The sequence below is a fragment of the Megascapheus bottae genome, chromosome 11, assembly GCF_031878675.1.
Source record: "Megascapheus bottae isolate mThoBot1 chromosome 11, mThoBot2.hap1, whole genome shotgun sequence".
NCBI lineage: Eukaryota > Metazoa > Chordata > Mammalia > Rodentia > Geomyidae > Megascapheus > Megascapheus bottae.
The window spans coordinates 44,631,339-44,654,122 of record NC_143519.1 but is presented as its reverse complement, the minus strand read 5'-3'; the positions used below and the strand labels follow the sequence as shown (position 1 = coordinate 44,654,122).

Sequence of the window (22,784 nt, the reverse complement as noted above, 5' to 3'; positions counted from 1 at the left end):
TTATTTCTTCTTCAGAGAAGACTCTAAGTCTTTGGCCCATCTTTTAATGGGATGGTTATTTCTTTGAAGATTTGTTTTGGAGAGATTCAATTTTTTTAGCTGTAGATGTATTTTAGATATGAGGCCTTTGTCTGTGGTATGGCTAGTGAAGATCTTTTCCTACTCTGTGGGCTTTCTATTTAACTTGTTAGTAGCTATGTCCTTTGCCATACAGAAGCTCTGCAGTTTAATTTAGTCCCATTTGTCCAAACTTTCTTTAATTTGTTGTGTTTCTGGATCTTTATTAAGAAAGTTTCAACCTGTGCCAAGGAGACCTAGTGTATCTCCTATTCTTTCTTGTAAAGTTTTCAGGGTATATCTGCCTTTACCTTAAGGTCTTTGATCCATTTTAAATTAATCCTGGTGCAGGGGGACATAGAAGGTCGAACTTTAGTTTTCTGCAGGTGCTTCACTAATTCTGCCAGCACCTCTTGTTGAAGAGGCTGTCTTTCTTCCATTCTATTTTTTTGGCTCCCTTATCAAAGAATTGGCAGCCATAGGAAGGACCTGAGACTCTTATCTCCACTTAATCTCTAGAAAATGGTAAGTGGGGCTTGGCTCAAAGGAAGGGTGGGAGCCTTAAGCTGAAGAGAGCTCAGGGACAGCGCCCAGGCAAAGATCAAGCCCCATGACCCTCCAAAAAAAAAAAAAATTTCTTAGGCAGGAACACCCTGAAGACTCTTATTTCCAATTTTTCAAGTACTAGAGCACTACCTATGAACTAAAGAACTGAGCAAGAATTTGAAACTTTAAGTTAACTAATACACATTAAAAATTATTGGAATTGAAACAAACAAGGAGTTTTTTTTTTAGTTTTTGTTTTTGCTTTTGTTTTTGCTAGTCCTGGACTTGAGCTCAGGGCATGAACCCTGTCCTTGGACTTTTTCAAGGCTAAAGCTCTACCACTTGAGCCTCAGCACCACCCTCGGCTTTTTTCTATGTATGTGGTACTGAGGAATTGAACCCGGGTCTTCATGCATGCTAGGCAAGCACTCTACCACTAGGCCAAACTCCCCACCCGCAAATAAGGAATTTTAAGAGTAAATTACAATAATATTTAAACTTTCTACATAGAACAAAAATGTTGAAATCACTATGAAGGAACTCACATACAAATATGCAAGTTGACAAAAGACTGTATTACAATAGTGTTTGTAATACTAAAAATTAAAAACAACTGCCGGAGAATTAGGTAAAATAAAATTGTAAAATAGGCATTCATTAGCATGTTTTACCACAGGCAGCTTTGGAGGTTACTTGTGTCAGTTTCATTCTTTTTAAGTTGTACATTTTTCTGTATTTCTTTTTAAAATATTTTAAGTTATTTAACCATTTTACTTCAGTTATTCTACATTTAATATTTTATTTGGTGAAGTATTTGAAAGAAGTAACTGAATTTAAATTATTTAGCTTAAAATATCACAGAATTCTTCTATTGAAGAATTTAAATACTATTTTTATCAATCCATCCTAATTGTGTACGTTTATGCAGCACAATGTGCTCTTTTGAATAAGTATACAATTTACGATGACTGTATCATTTAACATATTTGTCCCCTCATTGTCTATCATTCACTATGATAAGACATTTGATATAACTCATTTTAAAATATAGAATACATTGCTGTTGACTGTAGTTGCTCTGCTAGACAGTACATCTCAAAACCTATTCCTCCTGTCTATCTGAAACCTAACACTCTTCCATCAGCAGCTCCTCTTTCCTCTTTCCTTCTCCTCTCAGCTGTCCAGCTTCTGGTAACATCATCCTGCGTTCTACTTACATGAGCTCACCTGGCTTATTTCACTTAGCATAATACCCTTCACAAACAACAGTATTTTCTCCCTCTTTAATACTGAATAGCAATAGCATTCCATTATGTATATGTGCCACAGTTTTTTGTTTGTATGTTTGTTCTGTTTTGTCAGTTGTGTTCCTTGGAACTCTAGGCCTGGGCGCTGTCCCTGAGCTCTTAAGCTCAAGGCCACCACCCTAACCCTTGAGCCACAGTGCCATATCCTGTTTTCTGGTGGTTAAATGGAGATAAGAGTCTCACAGACTTTTTTTCAGTGCTTGGGCTGGCTTTGAACTGCAATCCTCAGATCTCAGCTTCCTGTCTAGCTAGGATTACAGGTGTGAGCTTCGCTGCTCGCACCTTTCATCTTTTAAATTTTTATTTTATTGGATCACAATCCATTTGGGAGCCATGGGCATAACCAAAACAGTGGAACAATGGTCATGTCTGGTTCATGTTCCCCACTTCTGTGGAGTGGGGTGGAAAGTAGGGGAAACATGTGTCACCAGAAGAAACAGGAAGGAATCATATAGCTCCAGAGATTTTCTTCTTTTCTATCTCTCCGATTCTGTTATTTGTACTTCTAACATTTATTTCTATCCTTTTCTTAGACATTTTTGGGAGGTTTCCTCTTTAACTACTTTAGTGCATTTCATGTTTATTTTTATTCCCATGTGAATGAATTATAATTGTAGATTCTCACCCTCCAACATGTCCTGCCAACACTGTGAAGACTTCCTTTCAAAACTATTACTGAATTTCCAGCATTAATTTTATTAACCTCTTTGTGCACTTGATTCTATCTCATTTTTGTTAAATTTTTAACAAAATAGGCATAGTCTATATGCACATAAATGATATGTTTTCTAGAGACTTAATTATGATGTTATAGTCTAGATTTCCCCATTATCTTATGGCATTTAGTTTTATAAAGGCCAAAGAGAATTTGGTCTTTGTTTCTGGTGTTTCTGTTGTTGAAGGTCATTTTTGTTAGAATGTGCTTGACAGAGGAATATTTTGTTTCTTTTTGAAGCCAGAACACATAATAGATTCTGCAGTTAATCTTTAATCTTGACTAGAAAAATCCTTTACATGATCAAGTTTCAATCTTTTTTTTTCTGTTTAAGCTATTATATCTTTTTATTGGTGTGCATCTGCTCCATATCTCTTCTGCTATGCTGGCTCATTCTGCTCTCCCCATTGTCATTTTCTTCTTCATGCTGCTATAAAATACCTATATAGCTATCATAATGTACATTTAACACTATCCTCTCGCTATCATCTTAGTAGGGTTTGTTTTGTTTCTATTTTTCTGTTTGTCTTTTCTGGCCTGGGAAGGGCCAAAGTGTAGTATGTTGGTGAGTTCTTTGAGGCTCATTTGTTTTGTACTTCCTACTTCATTGCCTGGCACAAATGCCCTATAGTTCTTTTTTTGTTTTTCATGCTGAGGAACCAACCGAGGGCTTCATATCTGCTGGGCAAAGCATCTTATCACTGAGCTACATTTCCATCCATAGTAAATATTTTTGGAATGCATAAATGTAGACTCTTTATCCTGCAATGGCCTTCAACCCATTTTCTGAAGTATTATTTTTGCTGTCTGTAGATTTGGGATTGCTATGCCACATTTGGGGCAGACATGTTATACATTTTGTGTATATGTTGTTTTTATATAATTTTTTTAAATGAGAGTCTCAGGACCTTCCTGCCCACCCATTAGCAGGGCATGTGTCTCCATAGAATATGTAATTTGTTTATTCTCTCCATTTACTCTTGAAAGTGGAAAAGTGCAGAAGGGCCAGTATCAGTCTTTTAACATTCATCATTGTCATTCTGCTGATCTGATGGCATATCTGCTTTTGCCGAAATACAAGCACAGTATGTTCTTAAAACTCTGACATAAACTGCCATCTCTTTCTCCCACCCCCATCATCATTTTCCAGCATCCTCCATACATTTTGTCTCCATATTAAGCATTTTATCTCTGGCAATGATAGATACTAGGTGTTAGAGAGTGTGATGAACAACCAAGAGCTCACAGTAGATGGACTATCTATTACAGATATAGGACTGTGATGAATAACCCAGAGCTCACAGTAGATAGACTATCTCATTTTAAAATCTGATGCTCTATCTTTAAGAATACTTCATTTTACAAATAGAAAAAAAAATGACACCCAAGTAGCAGTGATAACTTCTGAATCTACTCTCTCCACCAACAGACTAGTTTTTTTTTTTTTTTTTTTTTTTGGTTCTTGGGGCTAAACCTAGGGCCTCATATATATGTGACAGATATTTGCCACTGAATCATACCACTAGCCTGTGCTTTGGTATCCAGTGTTTATGAAGCACATGATTCTGAGCGCAGTTGGCCCACTTCTCAAATGTAACAGTGTGCACTGGATATACATGCAGTGCCTGAAGAATAAGAGTAGGACCCTAAATTTGTAGGAATAAGAGAAGTATTCTTTGTGGGAGTGCAGTGGTGCTAGCTGCTGTCAAGAGATAAGGGCAGGCAAGAAAGTTCTGCCTTAAATTGCTGGGCTTTAGGGGCTAGAGCTATAATGATTTGAGAGTATGTTTTTATTTCCATTAACGTGTGGGTTCTGAAATTGAAAAATAATGATCTGATGAAGCATCAAGCATGAGTCAATGAATTTTATTTTGTAATTATTATAATAAATGCCACATTTAAAATAATTCCATAAAGGATTCTATATTAAGAAGTACTATATAGTATTGTCTGTTAACTGTTGCTACTACAATGTTTATCTTTTCCACTTAATAATAAGAGCCAGAGAGTAGAGACTGTTTTTCATTTTTCTTTTCCTCCATAATTCTTTTTTTTTTTTTTTTTTTTTTTGGTGAGTCATGGGGCTTGAACTTGGTCCTGAGCTCTTCAGCTCAAGGTACCACCCTACCCCTAAAGCTACAGCACCACTTCCAGTTTTCTAGTGGTTAATTGGAGATAAGAGTATCAGGTCATTTCATGTGTCTGGGCTGGCTTTGAACCTTGATCCTAAGATTTCATCCTCTTGAGTAGCTAGGATTACAGGCATAAGCCACCACGCTTGGCTTTCTATTCTTAGTACTAAGCAAGGTGATTGTGCTTTCTCCGATTATTTATCCAATGAAAAAAATCTACCAACAAGCAACAAGTTGAGACATAATAAATCAGGAAATGCCAGCTAATCCTGAAGATTTTTTTTTTCCAGTCCTGGGGCTTGAATTCAGGGCATGGGCACTGTCCTTGGGCTTTCTTTTTTTTTTTTAATTTTTTAAAAATTTTTTTCATATGTTTTTATTGTAATTAATAGAAGGATTACATGATATTTGCCAGATAGGAGGTGCATTAATTCACATACATAAATACCCTTTCACATGTCTTGATCCCCATTTCCCTCCCCCCCACCCCCACCCCTCATCTTGTTTTGTTGTCCTTGGGCTTTCTTAAGGCTAGCACTCTACCACTTGAGCCACAGCACCACTTCTATCTTTTTCTGTATATGTGGTACAGAGGAATTGAACCCAGGGTTCATGCATGCTAGGCAACCACTTTACCACTCAGCCACACTCCCAGCTCTTTTCTGTTGTTGTTACTGTATTTTATTTTTAGGATAATGTATAGAGGAGTTATATTTCCATTCATCAGGTAATGGGTATATTACATTACTTCTCGAACCTTGATACCTTTCTCATGTTTTTGTCCCCCTTTCCCTTACCTTACTCCCTCCCAATCATTTTGGTTTTCCCCTTCCCTTCCCTATTTCAAATGAACAAACATATATACAATATATCAGGTAACTGGTATACTTGTATATCTAGTGATACAGTAATCACATGAGATTAACCGTAAGTGGAAAAAAAGAGAAAAGAAAGAACTTCGCATAGTACATTAAGACCAACTATCAGCATTAGATAGTTGTCTCTATTCAGGATATAAAAGATAGAGGAAAGTTACGAAATATGTTTGATGTTATTCTAGATCTGCTTAAATATATACTAAAACTTCATTACTGAATGCTTGAGTTTGTTATATCATATTTCTATAATATATGAGATATGTTTTACTAATAAATGTACATATTTTTACTAGCTAGATTTTTTCCCATCATACTTTATTAAAGCAGTACCAATGATTTAACTTTCTCTGCTGTGTAATCTTTCTAATAACTAAAATACTTATTTTCTCCATTCTCCTCACCCTTCACTATAGTATTGAGGATACAAGAGATTTTTTCATTCATGATTATAGACAACTGAATACTTGAAGAGTAAATGATTGATTCAAATTAATCTTATACTGCAGTTTTATAATTACCATGAGTATTTTGTGATACATACTTAAATGGAGCCCATTAACTTTGGCATTGAAACTTAAAATTCATTATCATTTGATCTCTGATTTTCAAATTATTGAACTAATGTTATTTTAAATTTAAGTACAATAAGAATTGAAGTTATGATTTTTTCTTGGCTTGTTTTTTTTTAGCATTCCATATTGGAAGAAGAGATTTTTATACGTGAAAAATGCCTTTGTTTAGTAAATCACACAAAAATCCAGCAGAAATTGTGAAAATTCTGAAAGACAACATGGCCATTTTGGAAAAACAAGAAAAAAAGACAGAAAAGGTATGAACAAAGACAAAAACACTGTTGAAAAACATTTAGTTGGGGTCAGGAGTTTGGCCTAGTAGTAAGAATGCTTGCCTAGCATGCACAAAGACCTGGGTTTGAGTCTTAGGTACCACAAACCTAGGAAAAGACAGAAGTGGTGCTATAGCTCAAAGGGTAGGGTTCTAGCCTTGAGAAAAAAACCCAAGGACAATGCTCAGGCCCTGAGCTTAAGCCTCCGGATTGGCAAAAAAAAAGGGGGGGGGCATTTAAAAGCCTAATAGAGGATCCAAACAAGGCTGTGATAGGCACATAGGGTCTCTCTGATAATTGTTCATTCTGCTATGTTGAACTCTTGGTTCACTATTGAGCATCTGGCCTGTGCCACATCAGTGTGGAATTTAAAGATCTCAGGGGTTATACTAGTGTACTATGTTACATTGACATGAAAGAGGAAAAAGTTTTGCTTAAAAATTGGCAGATATATCTAGTTTTTCTCCAAATAACTAGGCTGTGGTATAATTCAGTATACCTATAATACAAATCAAATGCCCATGAGTTCATAATAATCTTCTGTTCTAGTATATGATCTAATTTAAATTCTATATGGGATGGAAAATACCTTATTTTAATTTTAAGTTTTTTTGTTAATAATATTGAGCCAAACATTGGTCCAGAATAGAAACTTAAATAACCCTCATAGCTTTTGGGCCTCTGGCAAGGATAGTACATTATGACAGGACCACATGGAATAGCAAAGTCATTTATATCATGGCTCAGACTAGAAAGATAGAGAACTCATAGTCCTCTTCAAGGTTACTCCCCACCCCAATAACTAGAAGAAACCTCCCAAGTTTCTACCACTTTGTAGAAGCACCAACGCTGAGGACTAAGCCTTTATGGAACATACGGCCTTTGAGGGACCTTTAAGATCCAAACTATAGCAGTCACAAAATACACGAAAGTGTTTACATCTTAGGATGTAGTGAAAATGTTCTGAGAGATGGTCACAAAGAGGTTTGCTTCATAATTCTCATCTCTGTATGTATATTTAAAGTACCTTCTATGGATATACCTTACACTATAACTAGACCAGAAGCATGACTCAAGTGGTAGAGTGTTGTTCTCACATTCCCCCCTCTAGGACTTCACACATATTAAGCTTTCTGCCTCTGTGGATTTATTAGTCATTAAATGTAATTGAGTTATTTTAACTTTAATAAGTGCAAAAAGTCAGTTACCTTTTAGGGATAAACTGACAAAACTTACAAGTTTTTGCCACTTGTCAATTTATACCTGACTAGTAAAGCATCAGGAGAATAGGGATTTGTTGAAAAACTTAACAGAATACTATAAATAATGACTAGTAAGTGGATAAATCTTCAAAACAGAGTATGTTTAATTTTTAAGAGTAAAGTTTCTATATATTGTTTACTACTACTTAGTTATTAGCAAAATTAGACTATAAATAATGGCTTAAGGAAAAATTACTTCATGTATGCTGCCTAAGAAGAAGTACTAAAGATCTATTTACATAAATTTTAGTAACATTTTCCTAAATAAAAATCTAGTGCTCACTAATAATCTGTTTATAGCCATGAAATAGTCTTTGATTACAAATGGGGCCTAAGATATGTATATTTTGCTGAATGTTTATGGCCAGAAATTGATGTTTTTTTTTTAACTGTTAGCATATTTTTGATCACTAGGCTTCAGAAGAAGTGTCAAAAGCCCTGCAAGCAATGAAGGAAATTCTGTGTGGTACAAATGACAAGGAGCCCCCAACAGAGGCAGTGGCTCAACTGGCACAAGAACTCTACAACAGTGGGCTGCTGGTGACACTAATAGCTGACCTGCAGCTCATAGACTTTGAGGTGAAAGACAACTGTTCAGCTTTTCAGTTTCAGTATATATACTATCAGCTTAAAAAAAATGATTGTTAGCCATGAACTGTGGCTCTTGCCTGTAATCCAGCCACTCAGGAGGCTAAGATATGAGGATCAAGGTTCAAAGCCAGCCCAGGCACAAATGGACCTGAGATTCTTATCTCCAGTTAACCCGCTAGAAAATGGGAAGTGGGGCTTGGCTCAAGGGTGGAGCAGTAGCCTTTAGCTGTAGTGCTCAGGGACAACGCAGGCCCAGGTGTAGGATGCTAGCCTTGAGCTGTAGAGCTCTAGGACAGCACCCAAGCCAAGTTCAAGCCCTATGACCCACAAAAAAAAGAAGAAGAAAAAAAAAAAGAAAAGGATTGCTAGTCATACATTAAATTTAAAAGACATTACATTTGCAATCTCTTTCATCTTTGTTTTATTGTTGCTATTTGTTTGTTTTAGCATCAGTTGTAGGGTTTGAACTCTGGGCCTGGGCACTGTCCCTGAGCTCTTCAGCTCAAGGCTCACGCTCTACCACTTGAGACGCAACACCACTTTCAGTTTTCTGGTGGCTTATTTAGACATAAGAGTCTCATGGATTTTCATGCCAGGCTGGCTTTGAACCTCAAGCCTCAGATGTCAACCTACTCAGTGGCAAGGATTACAGACAGGCAGGAGCCAGTGATGCCTGGCTACATAAGGTTTTAAATAACCTTATTGTCCCCCCCTTTATAGATGAAGAACCTAAAGTTTCAACACATTAAGTACTTAGCTGCTGTAATTCAAATTCTGTATCTAGTAAGCTAGTTATTTTTATTAAAATATTCACCAGGCAAGGTGGCTTACACCTGTAATCCTAGCCCAGGCACTAAAGTCTGTGAGACTCTTATCTCCAATTAACCACTAGAAAACTGGAAGTGGTGGTGTAGCTCTAGGGGTAGGGTGGTACCTTGAGCTGAAGAGCTCAGGGACAGCACCCAGGTTGAGTTCAATCCCCAAGATGGATTAAAAAAAATTATACCTATGGTTTGAGAAGTTTGTTAAATATGATACAGAATATTTACCTCATTTTGGCAGCAACTGAACCAAGTTTATCTACACAGTTTATTAAATAAAACAAAAACATAGAAATATAAGTATGCTGTGTATAGGCATTTTATTACTTATCTTCCTTTTAACAATGATATTGCAGTTAAAAATATATCCATAGGCAAATTGAGGTACACACTGTGTAGATGATAGACATCTGTTTCTCATTGTTGGTTTGTTTCTACCATAATACATTTGGTTTTCTCAGGTAAGTGTTTGAGCCTCCACAGAGTCTCAGAGACAGATGAGATAGGCAGATTTCTGAAGTTAATTGCTTTTAGTTTTATTCTCTGAGAAAGTGGAAGGGAAACTAATTACTGTGATTACAGTGATTAGGTTGTGATAAGGTTAGGACTCTGGAGATCTGTGGAAATACTAGTCTAGTAGTCTGGCAGATTAGATAGGGGAGGAGATATGGCTGTGGGGATATAGGAGAAATTCAGATGAGACCATCAGGGGATGCACAGTCTGGTTTTGTGGCTGGAAGATAAATCTAGGAGAACCCGAAGGGCTCATACTTCACTTCATGTATACTGGGCTGTCTTTCCCTCCCTTATTCTGACTATTTCTGTACCTTTTTCCTCTTGCTTAGTTTTTTAACTCATTGTCTCCACACCACTGTGTGGGTCCCTCCCATCTTTTTTACAAATTGGCTATATGAGGAATTAAAGTGTACTCTTATTATAAGCATTTATATACTTCATGCTTCTTTTCTTTAGTTTAAAATTAGGTATTATGGACATTTGTAGGAGTTGTGTCAGTGGGAAAATAGTTGGTACTGGAACTATTGATGGGAATCTGGCTTCTGCTATTTGATAGGTGTAACTTGACCTATTCAAGCCGAAGTTTTCTCATCTATAATATGAATTCACAGCTTTTCTTTACTTTTACTAAATAAAAAGGGTACAAATATATGTTGTATTATATCATATATATATATTCATTTTCTCTTTCCTGAGCTAAATAATATACGTAGGATTGTTTGGTTACAACACTGGGTTTTGTGTGTATATATGTGTGTGTGTGTGTGTGTGTGTGTGTGTGTGTGTGTGTGTGTGTGTGTGTGTGTGTGTGTGTGTGTGTTAGGGCTTGAACTTGGGCCTAAATACAATCCCTTAGCAATTTGGCTTATGGCCTGAGCCATATGGCACTTCCAGGTTTTTGCTGGTTAACTGGAGAGAGGAATCTCATGGACTTTCCTGCCTGCACTGCCTTTGATGTGAGATCCTCAATTCTCAGCATCCTAGGAACTAATATTACAAGCATGAACTACTGGCACCCAGCTTACACCCTGTATTTTTTTTTGGACAGTCCTGGGCTTGAGCTCAGGGCCTGAGCGCTGTCCTTGGACTTTCTCAAGGCTAAAGTTCTACCACTTGAGCCTCAGCACCACTTCCAGATTTTTGCTATGTATGTGGTCCTGAGGAGTTGAACTCGGGTCTTCGTGGATGCTAGGCAAGCACTCTACCAGTAGGCCAAACTCCCGGATCACACCCTGTATTTTTAATGCTTGCTTTAGATTTAGTTGGCAGTGGTTCACAAATAAGAAAAATTGCCCCTATCCTGGGTTATGATTCTATTTTTATAGGTTTTCTATTGTTTGCAAATTCTCCTAAGAAGAACCAAATAGTAGACTATTGCCAACATTGATTCCTTTATTATTTTATGAGATTAACCAAGTTTACAATTGGATAGTAGAAGGAATATGACCAAGGAAGCAATGAGACAAAGGTGTTCAGCCTACTGGGAGCCACTTTCCTTGAGACCAAAGTATCTGGAAATGGAGTTGTGGCTCAAGTGGTAGAGCACCATCCTTAAACAAAAAAAAGCCAAGGATGAGCATGAGGTCCTGAGTTCAAGCCCCTATCTCTCCCCGCCTCCTTCATACACACACAGACACATAGACACACACACACACACACGACCAAAGCATCCATATAAGCTAATGACAGTTTAATACAATTTTTCTTCAAATTTGATTCTAGACACAGAGATTATCACCATCCCAATTTCTTGATTCTTTTTTAAATTTTTTATATTTTTTATTTTGGGGGATAATATGTATTCGGGTTACAGTTACATTTGCCAGGTGGTCGACGCATTACTTCTCACACATTGATAGCCCTTCTCATGTTTTTGTCCCCATTTTCCTCCCTCTACCCCCTCCCAATCATCTTGTTTTCCCCCTTTACCTTTCCTATTTCAAATAAATGTATATACAATATACCAGATACTGTAACCATGTGAGATTAACCAAATGGCAACAAAAGAGAAGAGAAATAACATAGTATATTAAGAACAACAATCACACAAGATAAAGCTCTTATTACCATATCCTAGAGTTCATTTCATTTAGTCTCATCCTATATGACCTTTTGTACCTAGATTTGAGCTATTGTAATCCTCTGCTAGGAGAGTCCTATGTTGTGTACTAATTATTACAAATGAGGGAAAACACTGAGCCTATGTTCCTTTGGGTCTGGCTTACTTCACTTAATATTTTTTTCCAAGTCTTTCCATTTCCTTTCAAATGAGGCAATGTCATTCTTTTTGATGGCAGCATAAAATTCCATTGTGTATAAGTACCACTTTTTTTTGATCCAGTCATTTACTGGGAGGCATCTGGGTTGGTTCCATATCTTGGCTGTGGTAAATAGTGCTGCAATGAACTTCATTGTGCTAGTGGCTTTAGTATTTCCTTGTTTTTGGACCACTGGGTAAAAGCCAAGGTGTGGAATTGCTGGGTCATAGGGGAGCTCTATGTTTAGATTTTTGAGGAGCTGCCATACTGCTTTCCAGAGTGGTTAACTGAGTTTACACTCCCACCAAAAGTGTAATAGCAATCCCTCCTGGCCACATTCCTGTCAGCATCTGTTGTTATTAGATTTCTGGATCATGGCCATTCTAACTGGAGTGAGGTGGAATCTCAGAGTTGTTTTGATTTTCCTTTCTTGTATGGCCAGAGATGTTGAGCATTTCTTCATGTGTCTATAGGCTATTTTTATTTCTTCTTCAGAGAAGACTCTTTAAGTCTTTGGCCCATCTTTTAATGGGATGGTTATTTCTTTGAAGATTTGTTTTGGAGAGGTTAAATTTTTTTAGCAGTAGATGTATTTTAGATATGAGGCCTTTGTCTGTGGTATGGCTAGTGAAGATCTTTTCCTTCTCTGTGGGATTTCTATTTAACTTGCTAGCTATGTCCTTTGCCATACAGAAGCTCTGCAGTTTAATTTAGTCCCATTTGTCCAAACTTTCTTTAATTTGTTATGTTTCTGGATCTTTATTAAAAAAGTTTCAACCTGTGCCAAGGAGACCTAGTGTATCTCCTATTCGTTCTTGTAAAGTTTTCAGGAGGGCCAGGAGTTTGGCCTAGTAGTAGAGTGCTTTCCTAGCATGCATGAAGACCCTGGTTCGATTCCTTGCTACCACATAAATAGAAAAAAGCTGAAAGTGGTGCAGGGACTCAAGTGGTAGAGCTCTAGCCTTGAGAAAGTCCAAGGACAGCGCTCAGGCCCTGAGCTGGCAAAAAAAAAAAAAAAAAGAACATTTTTCAGGGTATCTGCTTTTACCTCGAGATCTTTGCTCCATTTGGAATTAATCCTGGTACAGGGTAACATAGAAGGATCCAAGTTTAGTTTTCTGCAGGTGCTTCACCAATTCTGCCAGCATCTCTTGTTGAAGAGGCTGTCTCTCTTCCATTCTATTTTTTTGGCTCCCTTAGCAAAGATTTGGTGGCCATAGGTCTGCAGGTTTATTTCTGGGTCTTCAGTTCTATTCCATTGGTCGTCAGGCCTGTTCCTGTGCCAATATCATGCTGTTTTTGTTACTATGGCTCTGTAATAGAGTCTAAAGTTTGGTATTGAAATTCCTCCTGAGCTGTTCATTCTGCTAAGGATTATTTTTTGCTCTACAGGGTCTTTTATTATTCCATATGAAATTGTGGATTGCTTCTTCTATTTACTTAAAGAATGACATTGGGATATTGATGGGTAATTGCATTGAATTTGTAGATAGCCCTTGGCAGGATTGTCATTTTGATGATGTTAGTTCTTCCAATCCAGGAGCATGGGAGGTTTTTCTACTTCTTCAGTTCTGCTTTAATTTCCCTTTTCAGGTTTTTAAAGTTTTTATTATAAAGATCCTTTACATTCTTAGTTACGTTAATTCCTAAGTACTTCATTTCCTTTGAGGCTACTGCAAAAGAAATTGCTTTCCTAATTTCTGCCTCGCTCCTCGTTGACATTCAGAAAAGCAATTGATATTTGAGGGTTAATTTTATACCCTGCTACTTTGCCAAAGTTTTGAACCCTCTCAAGCAACTTGAGTGTGGAGTTTATAGGGTTCTTTAAATTATGTCATTTGCAAAGAGGAAAAGGTTCACTTCCTCTCTCCCTGTTTAGATCAACTTTATGCTTGCTTCTTGCCTTATTGCTCTGGCTAGGAATTCTACTACTATATTAAAGAAGAGTGGAGAGAGTGGGCATCCTTGTCTTGTTCCTGATTTTAGAGGAAATGGCTTTCGCTTTTTGCCATTAAGTATAATGTTAGCTGTATGTTTGTCATACACTGCCTTTATTATACTGAGGAATGTTCCATGGATTCCTAGTTTCTCCAGAGCTTTTAGCATAAAGGGGTGTTGGATCTTGTCAAATACCTTTTCTGCATCAATTGAGACAATCATGATTCTTGTCCTTGATCCTGTTGATATGATGAATTATATTAGTTGACTTGCATATATTGAACCCTGTTTGATCATAGTGTATAATTTTTCTTTGATGAGTTGAAGACGATTGGCCAGTATTTTGTTGAGAAGTTTTGAATCAACACTCATCAAAGAAGTGGGTCTATAGTTCTCTATCTTTGATGAGTCCCTGCCTGGTTTAGGATGAGAATTATGGTGGCTTCATAGAATGAATTTGGTAAAGAGCCTTCACTTTCAATTTCATTGAAGAGTTTGAAGAGTATTGGTGTCAGCTCTGCTTTAAGGACCTTATAGAATTCAACTGTGAATGTATCAGGTCTCGGGTTTTTCTTAGATGGGAGGTCTCTTATTGCTATATCTATTTCAGTGCTTGAAATAGGTCTGTTTAGTTGGTTTAGGTCTTCTTGGTTCAGTTTTGGTATATGAATATTGGCTTTCTAGCCAATATTATCCATCTCTTCTAGAATCTCTAATTTGTTGGCATAAAGGTTTGAAAAATACTCCCTTATGATGCCCTGGATCTTAGATCTGGATTTCTGTCATGATATTTCCATTCTCATCCATGATTTTGTTTATTTGGGTGTGCTCCCTTCTTTTTTTTTTTGGTAAGATTTGCTAATGGTCTGTCGATTTTGTTAATTTTTTAAAGAACCAACTCCTTGCTTTGTTGATTCTTTCTATGTTTTTTTTGGACTATCATTCATTTAATTCTGTTTTTATTTTAATAATTTGTTTCCTTCTACTGGAATTGGGATTGGTTTGTTGCTCTTTTTTTTTTTTAAAGAGCATAAGGTGCACTGTTAAATTGAGGGCTTGAGATTTTTTTCAATTTGTTAATGTAGGTACTCAGAGCTATAAATTTTCCTCTAAGTACTGCTGTGGCTATGTCCCAAAGGAGCTGGTATTTTGTGTTAAATTCTATAAACTGTTGAATTTCTGTTCTGATCTCCTCAATGACCCACTGGTGACTTAATGATGTATTGTTCAGTCTCCATGAGTTATAGGGTTTTCCTTGGTGGTGATAATTGTTCAGTTCCGATTTTAACCATTATGGTCTGAGAGAATGCAGGGAGTAATTTCAGTGTTTCTGAATCTGCACAGGTTTGCTTTATGATCATTTTTTTTGCCAGTCCTAGGGCTTGAACTCAGGGCCTGAGCTCTGTCCTAGGGCTTTCTCTAGGCTAGATCTCTACCACTTGGGCCATAGCATCATTTCCAGCGTTTTCTCATGAATGTGGTACTGAGGAATCAAATCTGGGTCTTCTTGCATGCTAGGCAAGCACTCTACCACTAGGCCAAACTCCCAGCCATATGAAGATTCTTAATTAGTACTAAGAAGCCCCTTTTGTCTGTACCTTGATTACTAGGGTTGTGTTTCCCATACTGGTTGCATGCAAGTTGGCTGGTAGTGTAGGTCGGCTGAATGTAGGAATGAGAATGAAGCATAGGATAAGAAATTGGGCCCAAATAAAGTAACTTAAGACACATCAATGGTCCATTTTTTCTTAATAAATTTGCATATTGTTTAGAAGGATATTTAGACTACGCTCAACAATTATTATCACTTATTAACTGAATAACTTTATTGTGCTTCTTTGAAGAGTATAACAGTCATATGACTACAGTTTTGATATGCTTTCATGACTAGGAAGAAAAGTTATTATTTTAGGGGATGGGCTGCAGCTCTTGCCAGATAACTTTGGAGGGTAGAGCAAACATTCCTTACAGAAGGGGAAAAAAGGTTTTGTTTAGAGGATACCTTGCTGGGTTTTTTTTTTTTTTCAGACTCTCCAGACAGTGTCTGGAAGGAAAAGACTGAAAGAAAATGGCTTAGATTTCCTTTGCAGAGTAAGTAACAGGAATGTGAGAAATGTCTTCTCTGAGGAAGACTGATGAAGTAGGAAGTAGAAGAGAGATTAGAGAAAGGTTTGGAGGAGGGAAATGATACAAGAAAGGAGATTCAGAAGAAAGATAATCAAGTTTCACCAAAATTCATTTTGAAACTGTTTCTGTATGAACTATGTTTACCTTTTATCCTTCAGCCTTGGACTTGAACTCAGGGCTTGGGCACTGTCCTTGGGCTTTCTCAAGGTTAGCATTCTACCACTTGAGCCACAGCACCACATCCAGCTTTTTCTGTGTATGTGGTACTGAGAAATCAAACCTAGGTGCTTTGTGCATGCTAGGCAAGCACTCTAGTAGGTCTCCTTCAGCCTTTTTTTAGGAGCACTATGTGTTAATAGTATTATTAGTATATGTTGAATAAAGGAGGCTAGCAACTTTTCTACACTTGGGAAAATAAGCATGTGGAGAAAATAACTAGTTTGACAGACAAGATCATTAGTAGAGGTTAAATGTCTCTAGGAGCTGATGGTTGGGCAGTAGGAACTAACTTAGGAATCTGTGTGACAAATCCATCTGAGCTAAGAGCCAGTGGTGCAGGTCTATAATCCTAACTACTAATGAGGCACAAATCTGAGGATCACAATTCAAATCCAGCTCAGGAAAGAAAGTCCTTGAGACTCTTATCTCCAATTAAACGTGCAAATAGAGCAGTGGCTCAAGTGGTAAAACATTGGCCCTGCATCAAAAAGCTAAGGAACAGTACACAGGCCCTAAATAAGTTCAAGCTCCAATACCAGCACAAAAAAAAGAGACTGGCCTACTGGGGTGGTGACAGTTCTGAAGGATCCTGCTTTTATAATGAATAATGGCTAGTTAAACCAGATCTTTGAGTCTAAAATGAATCTCGTTACTTAGCCATAAATTTATATCTAATCCTTTAAACTTTAAGTTTGCTGACAAATAAGAATCATGTCAGCATACTATAAGCTAGGGAAAAAATGAAAAAGACTTACACCAGAAACTGCATGGCTTCTGATTTTGTGGGTCCAGGATCAAACCTAGAGCTGGGCCTTTTGTAGTTTGGCCACTATTTAAGACAGGTCTTTTGATGTTTCTAAACACGAAGCTATGTGAGATCAAGGGATTAAAAAAAATACATGTAAGAGGCAATGCTTGCACTTTAAAGAGTATGTGTGCCTTGTAAAACTACAGTGGATACAAAATTCACTGTTGCAGTTGAGTGTTAAAAACAGCTCAACGAAGTAGAAAACTCTGTGATAACAGCTTTAAATGATTACTTGCTGTCTAGAACAGATTCTCACTGGTTAGTTTATTCTAACCAAGAATGAAAATGATCACTCAGAAAATTCAGAAATGGCATCCTAGGAAACTTATTTTTGATTTTTTAGCTTACATTAGTTACACATTAGTTATGTATTTAATTGTTTCATTTCCCTATATATTTACAGTATATTCCAATCACTCTCACCCCTCTATTACTGTATGTTCCCCCATCCCCAAACTATTGAAACCATGCAAACTGAACGAGGACAACTGTTGGAACTGTTATGAGTCTGCTTCTACAGATAAAAAGAACAAAAAGGTTAGAGCAAACCAGCGGCACTTATTGACAAGAACAACATTTATAGTTATTGCTCACTGACATTATACATTCTAAGAAAGATATAGTGATAAGCAGGAATTTGACGTTCTACAGCTTATTTATTTCCGTAATAGAGTCAGCTGTCTACAAGGAAATAAGATAGAACCATTACATGTTAAAATTAACCAGATTTTCAGACCTGAGAATCTCAGAAGATATGAATGCTTTCCTTAGTATATCTCCCAGGTATGACAGTAGTAGACCCTAGAAACTTTCTTTAACTTATGTCTTCAATATGTTGGGGAAAATATATATATATCGACCAAATAACCACTGCCTGAGTAGCTTCTCATTAAGCTATTTAATAGTTCTCTTGAGGTTTTAAATGTTTTTGTTCTCTAAAACCTTTTGCTGTTTCATCTCTAATTAAAGTAGCCCTTCACTTTTGGTGTTATTACTGTAAAAATGAGGCCAAAATTATAAAATCTTAAGATATAAGCTTTCACTGTATTATTCATTTTGTCATTTGAAATGTTATATACATAGCTCATTGATTATGTTAGGTTGTTTAGAAAAACAGTGTACAATTTCGAGTGGGGAAATGTTTTATGTTTATGCTATACTTCTCCTGTCACCTTTTAAAAACTAATGAAGTAATACTTTATTTATAACAACTACATAATTTATGTTATTAAAATGATATTTGGTGTTAGGTTTTTAATAAAACCTGTTAATTGTAACATATTTAAGAGAAGACCATTTTAGTTTTCCATATCATACTTTTTAAGGCTTGTGATATGCCATGAGGATAAAAACTATTCAGACCACATCTAAAGTAACCATTTTGTTTATACAGTCATTCTGCTTTCTACATTTCTTTCCCTTATCAGGATGGTTATGGTGAGTTAAACACAGTTGACTGGCCTATGAGTAGACATACGATCAAAAGCAAGAGTACAGTTGTTCTGCAAGGATTCTGGACTCAGAACTGAAACAGAACCTCTGGTATATAACCTAGAAATAAAGATACTCAAAACAGAAGCTAGCTGTTAAAAAAAAAAAGACAAACAAATGAAAACAATATGGGGGTGTAGGAGTCCTCCCATCCACACTGATGGAAATCAATATGGAAATTAAATTTCATGTAAGAATTTTAGGAGCAGCTAATTGAGACCTATGTTGTACTTGGGTTCTCAAAATCTTTCCTAATGATCATTCATTTTAATTTGAAGCTTTGACTTGGCACAAGTGTTTACTGATCCATACAGTGACCATCAATCACCCATGCAGACTGCTGTGCTTATCTAGCTCCTACTTTTTAAATCAGTACAAACGTTTATTTCTGAGTCTTCTTTCCACTCAGAAGTTTCAACAAGAATAGAGAAGTTCTGTATTTCAGTGGCTAGTGTGCTTTTTTTTAAATTTATTTTTCTATTAAAGAATTTATTAACATTGATTTTTACATCATATTTCAAATGACATGTTTAACAAACAAGTGTTCATGAAGGGAATCTATATACAATTACTGGCACTTAGTTTTTAGAACATAATCAAAATTAGGCTACAGGTTTGTATATCATATTAATTTATGAAATAAAACATTATGTCTATGAAGTCATAGGTTTTTATGTCTATGTAGTTATGTTTATATTTTCAATACCATGTCTATAGTATTGGGTATGCAAATATTGAGTCCTCGCTTTTGTACTGTTTGGATCTAATAGCCACATATTAAGGATACCATGCGCCTTTTGTTCCTTTGGTCTTGACTTGTCCCACTCAACATGATTTGCTCTAGATTCATCTACTTCCCTACAAATGCCATTATTTTATCTTGTCTGTTGGCTATGTAGAATTCCATTGTGTGTGTGTGTGTGTGTGTATATATATATATATATATATACACACATATACACCACATTTTCTGTATCCATTCTTTTTTTTTTTTTTTTTAAGATGAATTAGGGCCGGGAATTTGGCCTAGTAGTTAAAGTGCTTGCCTAGCATGCCTAGACCCGGGTTCGATTCCTTGGTACCACATATATAGAAAAAGCCGGAAGTGGTAGAGTTCTAGCCTTGAGAAAGTCCAAGGACAGTGCTCAGGCCCTGAGCTCAAGCCCAGGACTGGCAAAAAAAAAAAAAAGATGAATTAGTTACCTTGTTTTATTGGTCAGGGATAGAATATGTTGGATTGGCTTGTGAGCCAAGACTGAGTAGTTCAACCATGCTGAATGGGACATTATCCCATGAGAGGCTGAAAGTCTAGGAACCTTTTGGAGGACCTCTGCTATAAGTCTACATTGAAAGTTAGAGACTGGAGTCTGGGATCCACTGATGAAAACAACAGAATACACATATTCACTCTTGAAGAATGGGGCTCCACTCACTGGCTGGTTTTTCTTCCACTTGTATCCCATCAGTGTCTACCTATCATTGATTGGTTTTGTCCATTTTCAAGGCTTGTCCTCTTGTCAGTCCTCTGGACATATCCTCACAAACACCTCAGACGTGATTCATTGCCACTACAGGCATCTCTCAATACAGTCAAGCTTAATCTGTTTTCTGCTGCATAACAGAATAATTCAGACTGATTAATTAACTAATAAGAGGACTTCATTTGACTCATGATTCTAGAAGCTGCATTTGCTTGGTATCTGCTGAGGCACTAGACTTGCATTAGTCTATGGCTGAAAGCAGAAAAGAAGCACAGGGAGAGCCTAACTCCTGAATTAGCAAATCCAGTTATGAAAAACATCAATCCATATTTAAGGGCTATGCCCTCATGACCCACTCACTTTTCCTCAGGTCTGCCCTCATGACCCACTCACTTTTCCTCAGGTCTGCCCTCTAACATCATCATCTTTGGGAACTAGGTCTTATGAGTTTTGGTAGGAACAAACTGTATCCAAGTCATTAGCAGAGATAGTTTGCAAACAGTTCCATTTACCCTTTATAAAGTATGTGTTTCTGTAATGTACTAAATAGTTCCCACTCCCCAAAATTCTTCTACATGCTTTTCTACACACACACACACACACACACACACACACACACAGGTACTGTGGTTTGAACTCAGGGCCTCACTGTTGGTAGGCTAGCATTCACTAAACTTCATCTCAGCCCCAGCAGTTATTTCTGATTGTTTCCCTTGATTTTTCTTTCCCATTTGATTTCTGGTACTCACTTATGCCATTCACTCATTAATTTGATCATTAATGGTTTAGAGCTAGTTTTTTTTTAATTTTCCAGCTAGTAGGGCTTGAGATTTGATTTGTTACTTTGTATGAATCAAACTTTTTTGTCATTTCTGAATATTACCTTTTTTTTTTTTTGCCAGTCCTAGGCCTTGAACTCAGGGCCTGGGCACTGTCCTTGGACCTTTTTTGATCAAGGCAGGTGCCCTGCCACTTGAGTCACAGCACCACTTCTGGCCTTTTCTGGATATGTGGTACCAAGGAATCAAACCCAGGACTTCATGCATACTAGGCGAGCACTATACCACTAGGCTACGTACCTGGTCCACGGATATTGCCTTTTTATATCCAAAATGTTTTGAGGATTTCTTTTTCTTTCAGTTTCCTCCCTCATTTCCCCCTTTTCTTTCTGGCTACTTCTGAGATATGAGGGTTGCAGAAATATGAGAGTTTTGAAATAGACTTTGTATCAGTAAATATTTAGATTATATATAATTGGGAGGTTATTATTCATCTTGTATCTGTTTTACTTTAATCTTTTCTTTTGTTTGGGGAAGTGGTTCTTGGTAGCAGAACATGTTTTCATTAGCCATAGGAGGCTTTCCTTGCCTCTGCACACATTTACAGATGGATGAGAAAAATGTTCTCCTCTGTGTAAAAGTTGGATCAGGTTGTGTTCACTGGAATGCTGTATGGAAATGTCTGTGGCATTTTACTGGGAGGTATGAACAACATACTCTTAGAACATTTCAAAGAGGGCTGATATTTATTCTACAGTATTATGTGATGGAGTTTAGAACACAGATGATTGCTTTAAATTAAAATTGTATTTACATTTACAGCTATGCTTTACAAAAGTATAGCCTAACATAATATAAATGAAATCATGTAGTGTGAACATTTTTTTCCTCAGGATTTTTATATTCTGAGAAAAAATGATTCTGGAGTTTGGTGGGGGGTTGTTTATTGTAGTTAAGTTTGATTTTCTTATGATATTAGAGATTGAACCCCAGAGCCTTACTTTTGCCCGGCAAGCATCTTAGTACCTGAGCTACATCTCTAGCCCCTAAAGTATCTTCATGCATGCTAGAAAAGTACTCTACCACTAAGCCACATTCCCAGCCCCCTAAAGTATCTTTAGAAAAATCTGTGAGAAGCCAGGCATTGTATCTCACACCTATAATCTTAACTACAAGGAGGCTGAGATCTGAGAATCATGGAAGTCAAAACTAGGACCATACTGACTGAACAGGCAATGACATTCTTACCTTTACTTGTCATAAGATAAACCCAAGTTCAGTACAGAGTGTCAGAGAAGCTGGGAAGGAGTAGCATCCATTCTTGTGGACTTATGAAAATAGTAAACAAATGAGTTTTCATTTTACAGAGGATGGCACTATCTCTCTGTATGTGTTTTACATTCCATAACAGTTCATCCATTTATAGTATACAATTTGATGATGGTTTGTTTTCTTTAACAGGGAAGAAAAGATGTGACCCAGATATTTAACAACATCCTGAGAAGACAGATAGGCACTCGCTGTCCTACTGTGGAGTACATCAGTGCTCATCCTCACATCCTGTTTATGCTCCTCAGAGGGTAGGTCCCTGGTTCCTTCAAAATAGGGTTTGAGTTTCAAATAATTGTTTAAAATGTATAGCACTAGCCTTATGGAAGATATGGTTGGTTTTCCTTTGGAATTGCAGGACAAGTGTTTGCCATGTTTGAGAACAGCCTCTTCCCACTCCAAATCTCAAAGCCAGGCTACAAGGCAATCTTTCCTTTCATTTTGTATTTCTGTTTAACCATACAGAACATGGGGCCAAATGAAATTGATACTTGTCTGTTTAATGGAAATGTGCTATAAAACATGGAATTAAGAATTTAGGGCCCATATAATGTGAAGCTAATTGAAAGGACCTCCAGGATATTGAAACAAAAGCCATATAATGAATGATTGTTGTCCTTAATGTACTATGTTGTCTCTCATCTCCTTTGCTGTCCCTTGGTTATCTCATATTGGTATAGTATCT

The 22,784-nt window shown here is 36.9% G+C and overlaps 1 protein-coding gene across 8 annotated transcripts in view; it reads left to right on the top strand.

The window, feature by feature from the left end:
* Positions 1–22,784, top strand: part of Cab39l (calcium binding protein 39 like) — a 101,318-nt gene that overhangs the window by 39,054 nt on the left and 39,480 nt on the right. For 6 of the 8 annotated variants that reach the window (XM_090342169.1, XM_090342167.1, XM_090342172.1 and 3 more), the window contains 3 exons: positions 6,325–6,464; positions 8,156–8,320; positions 22,232–22,350. In XM_090342169.1, coding sequence (XP_090198295.1) covers positions 6,363–6,464; positions 8,156–8,320; positions 22,232–22,350 — 386 coding nt within the window. In that variant the 5' untranslated portion in view covers positions 6,325–6,362. Of the gene's footprint in view, positions 1–222; positions 583–6,324; positions 6,465–8,155; positions 8,321–22,231; positions 22,351–22,784 lie in introns of those variants that run through there. The other 2 variants (XM_090342171.1, XM_090342173.1) reach the window with 2 other exon arrangements.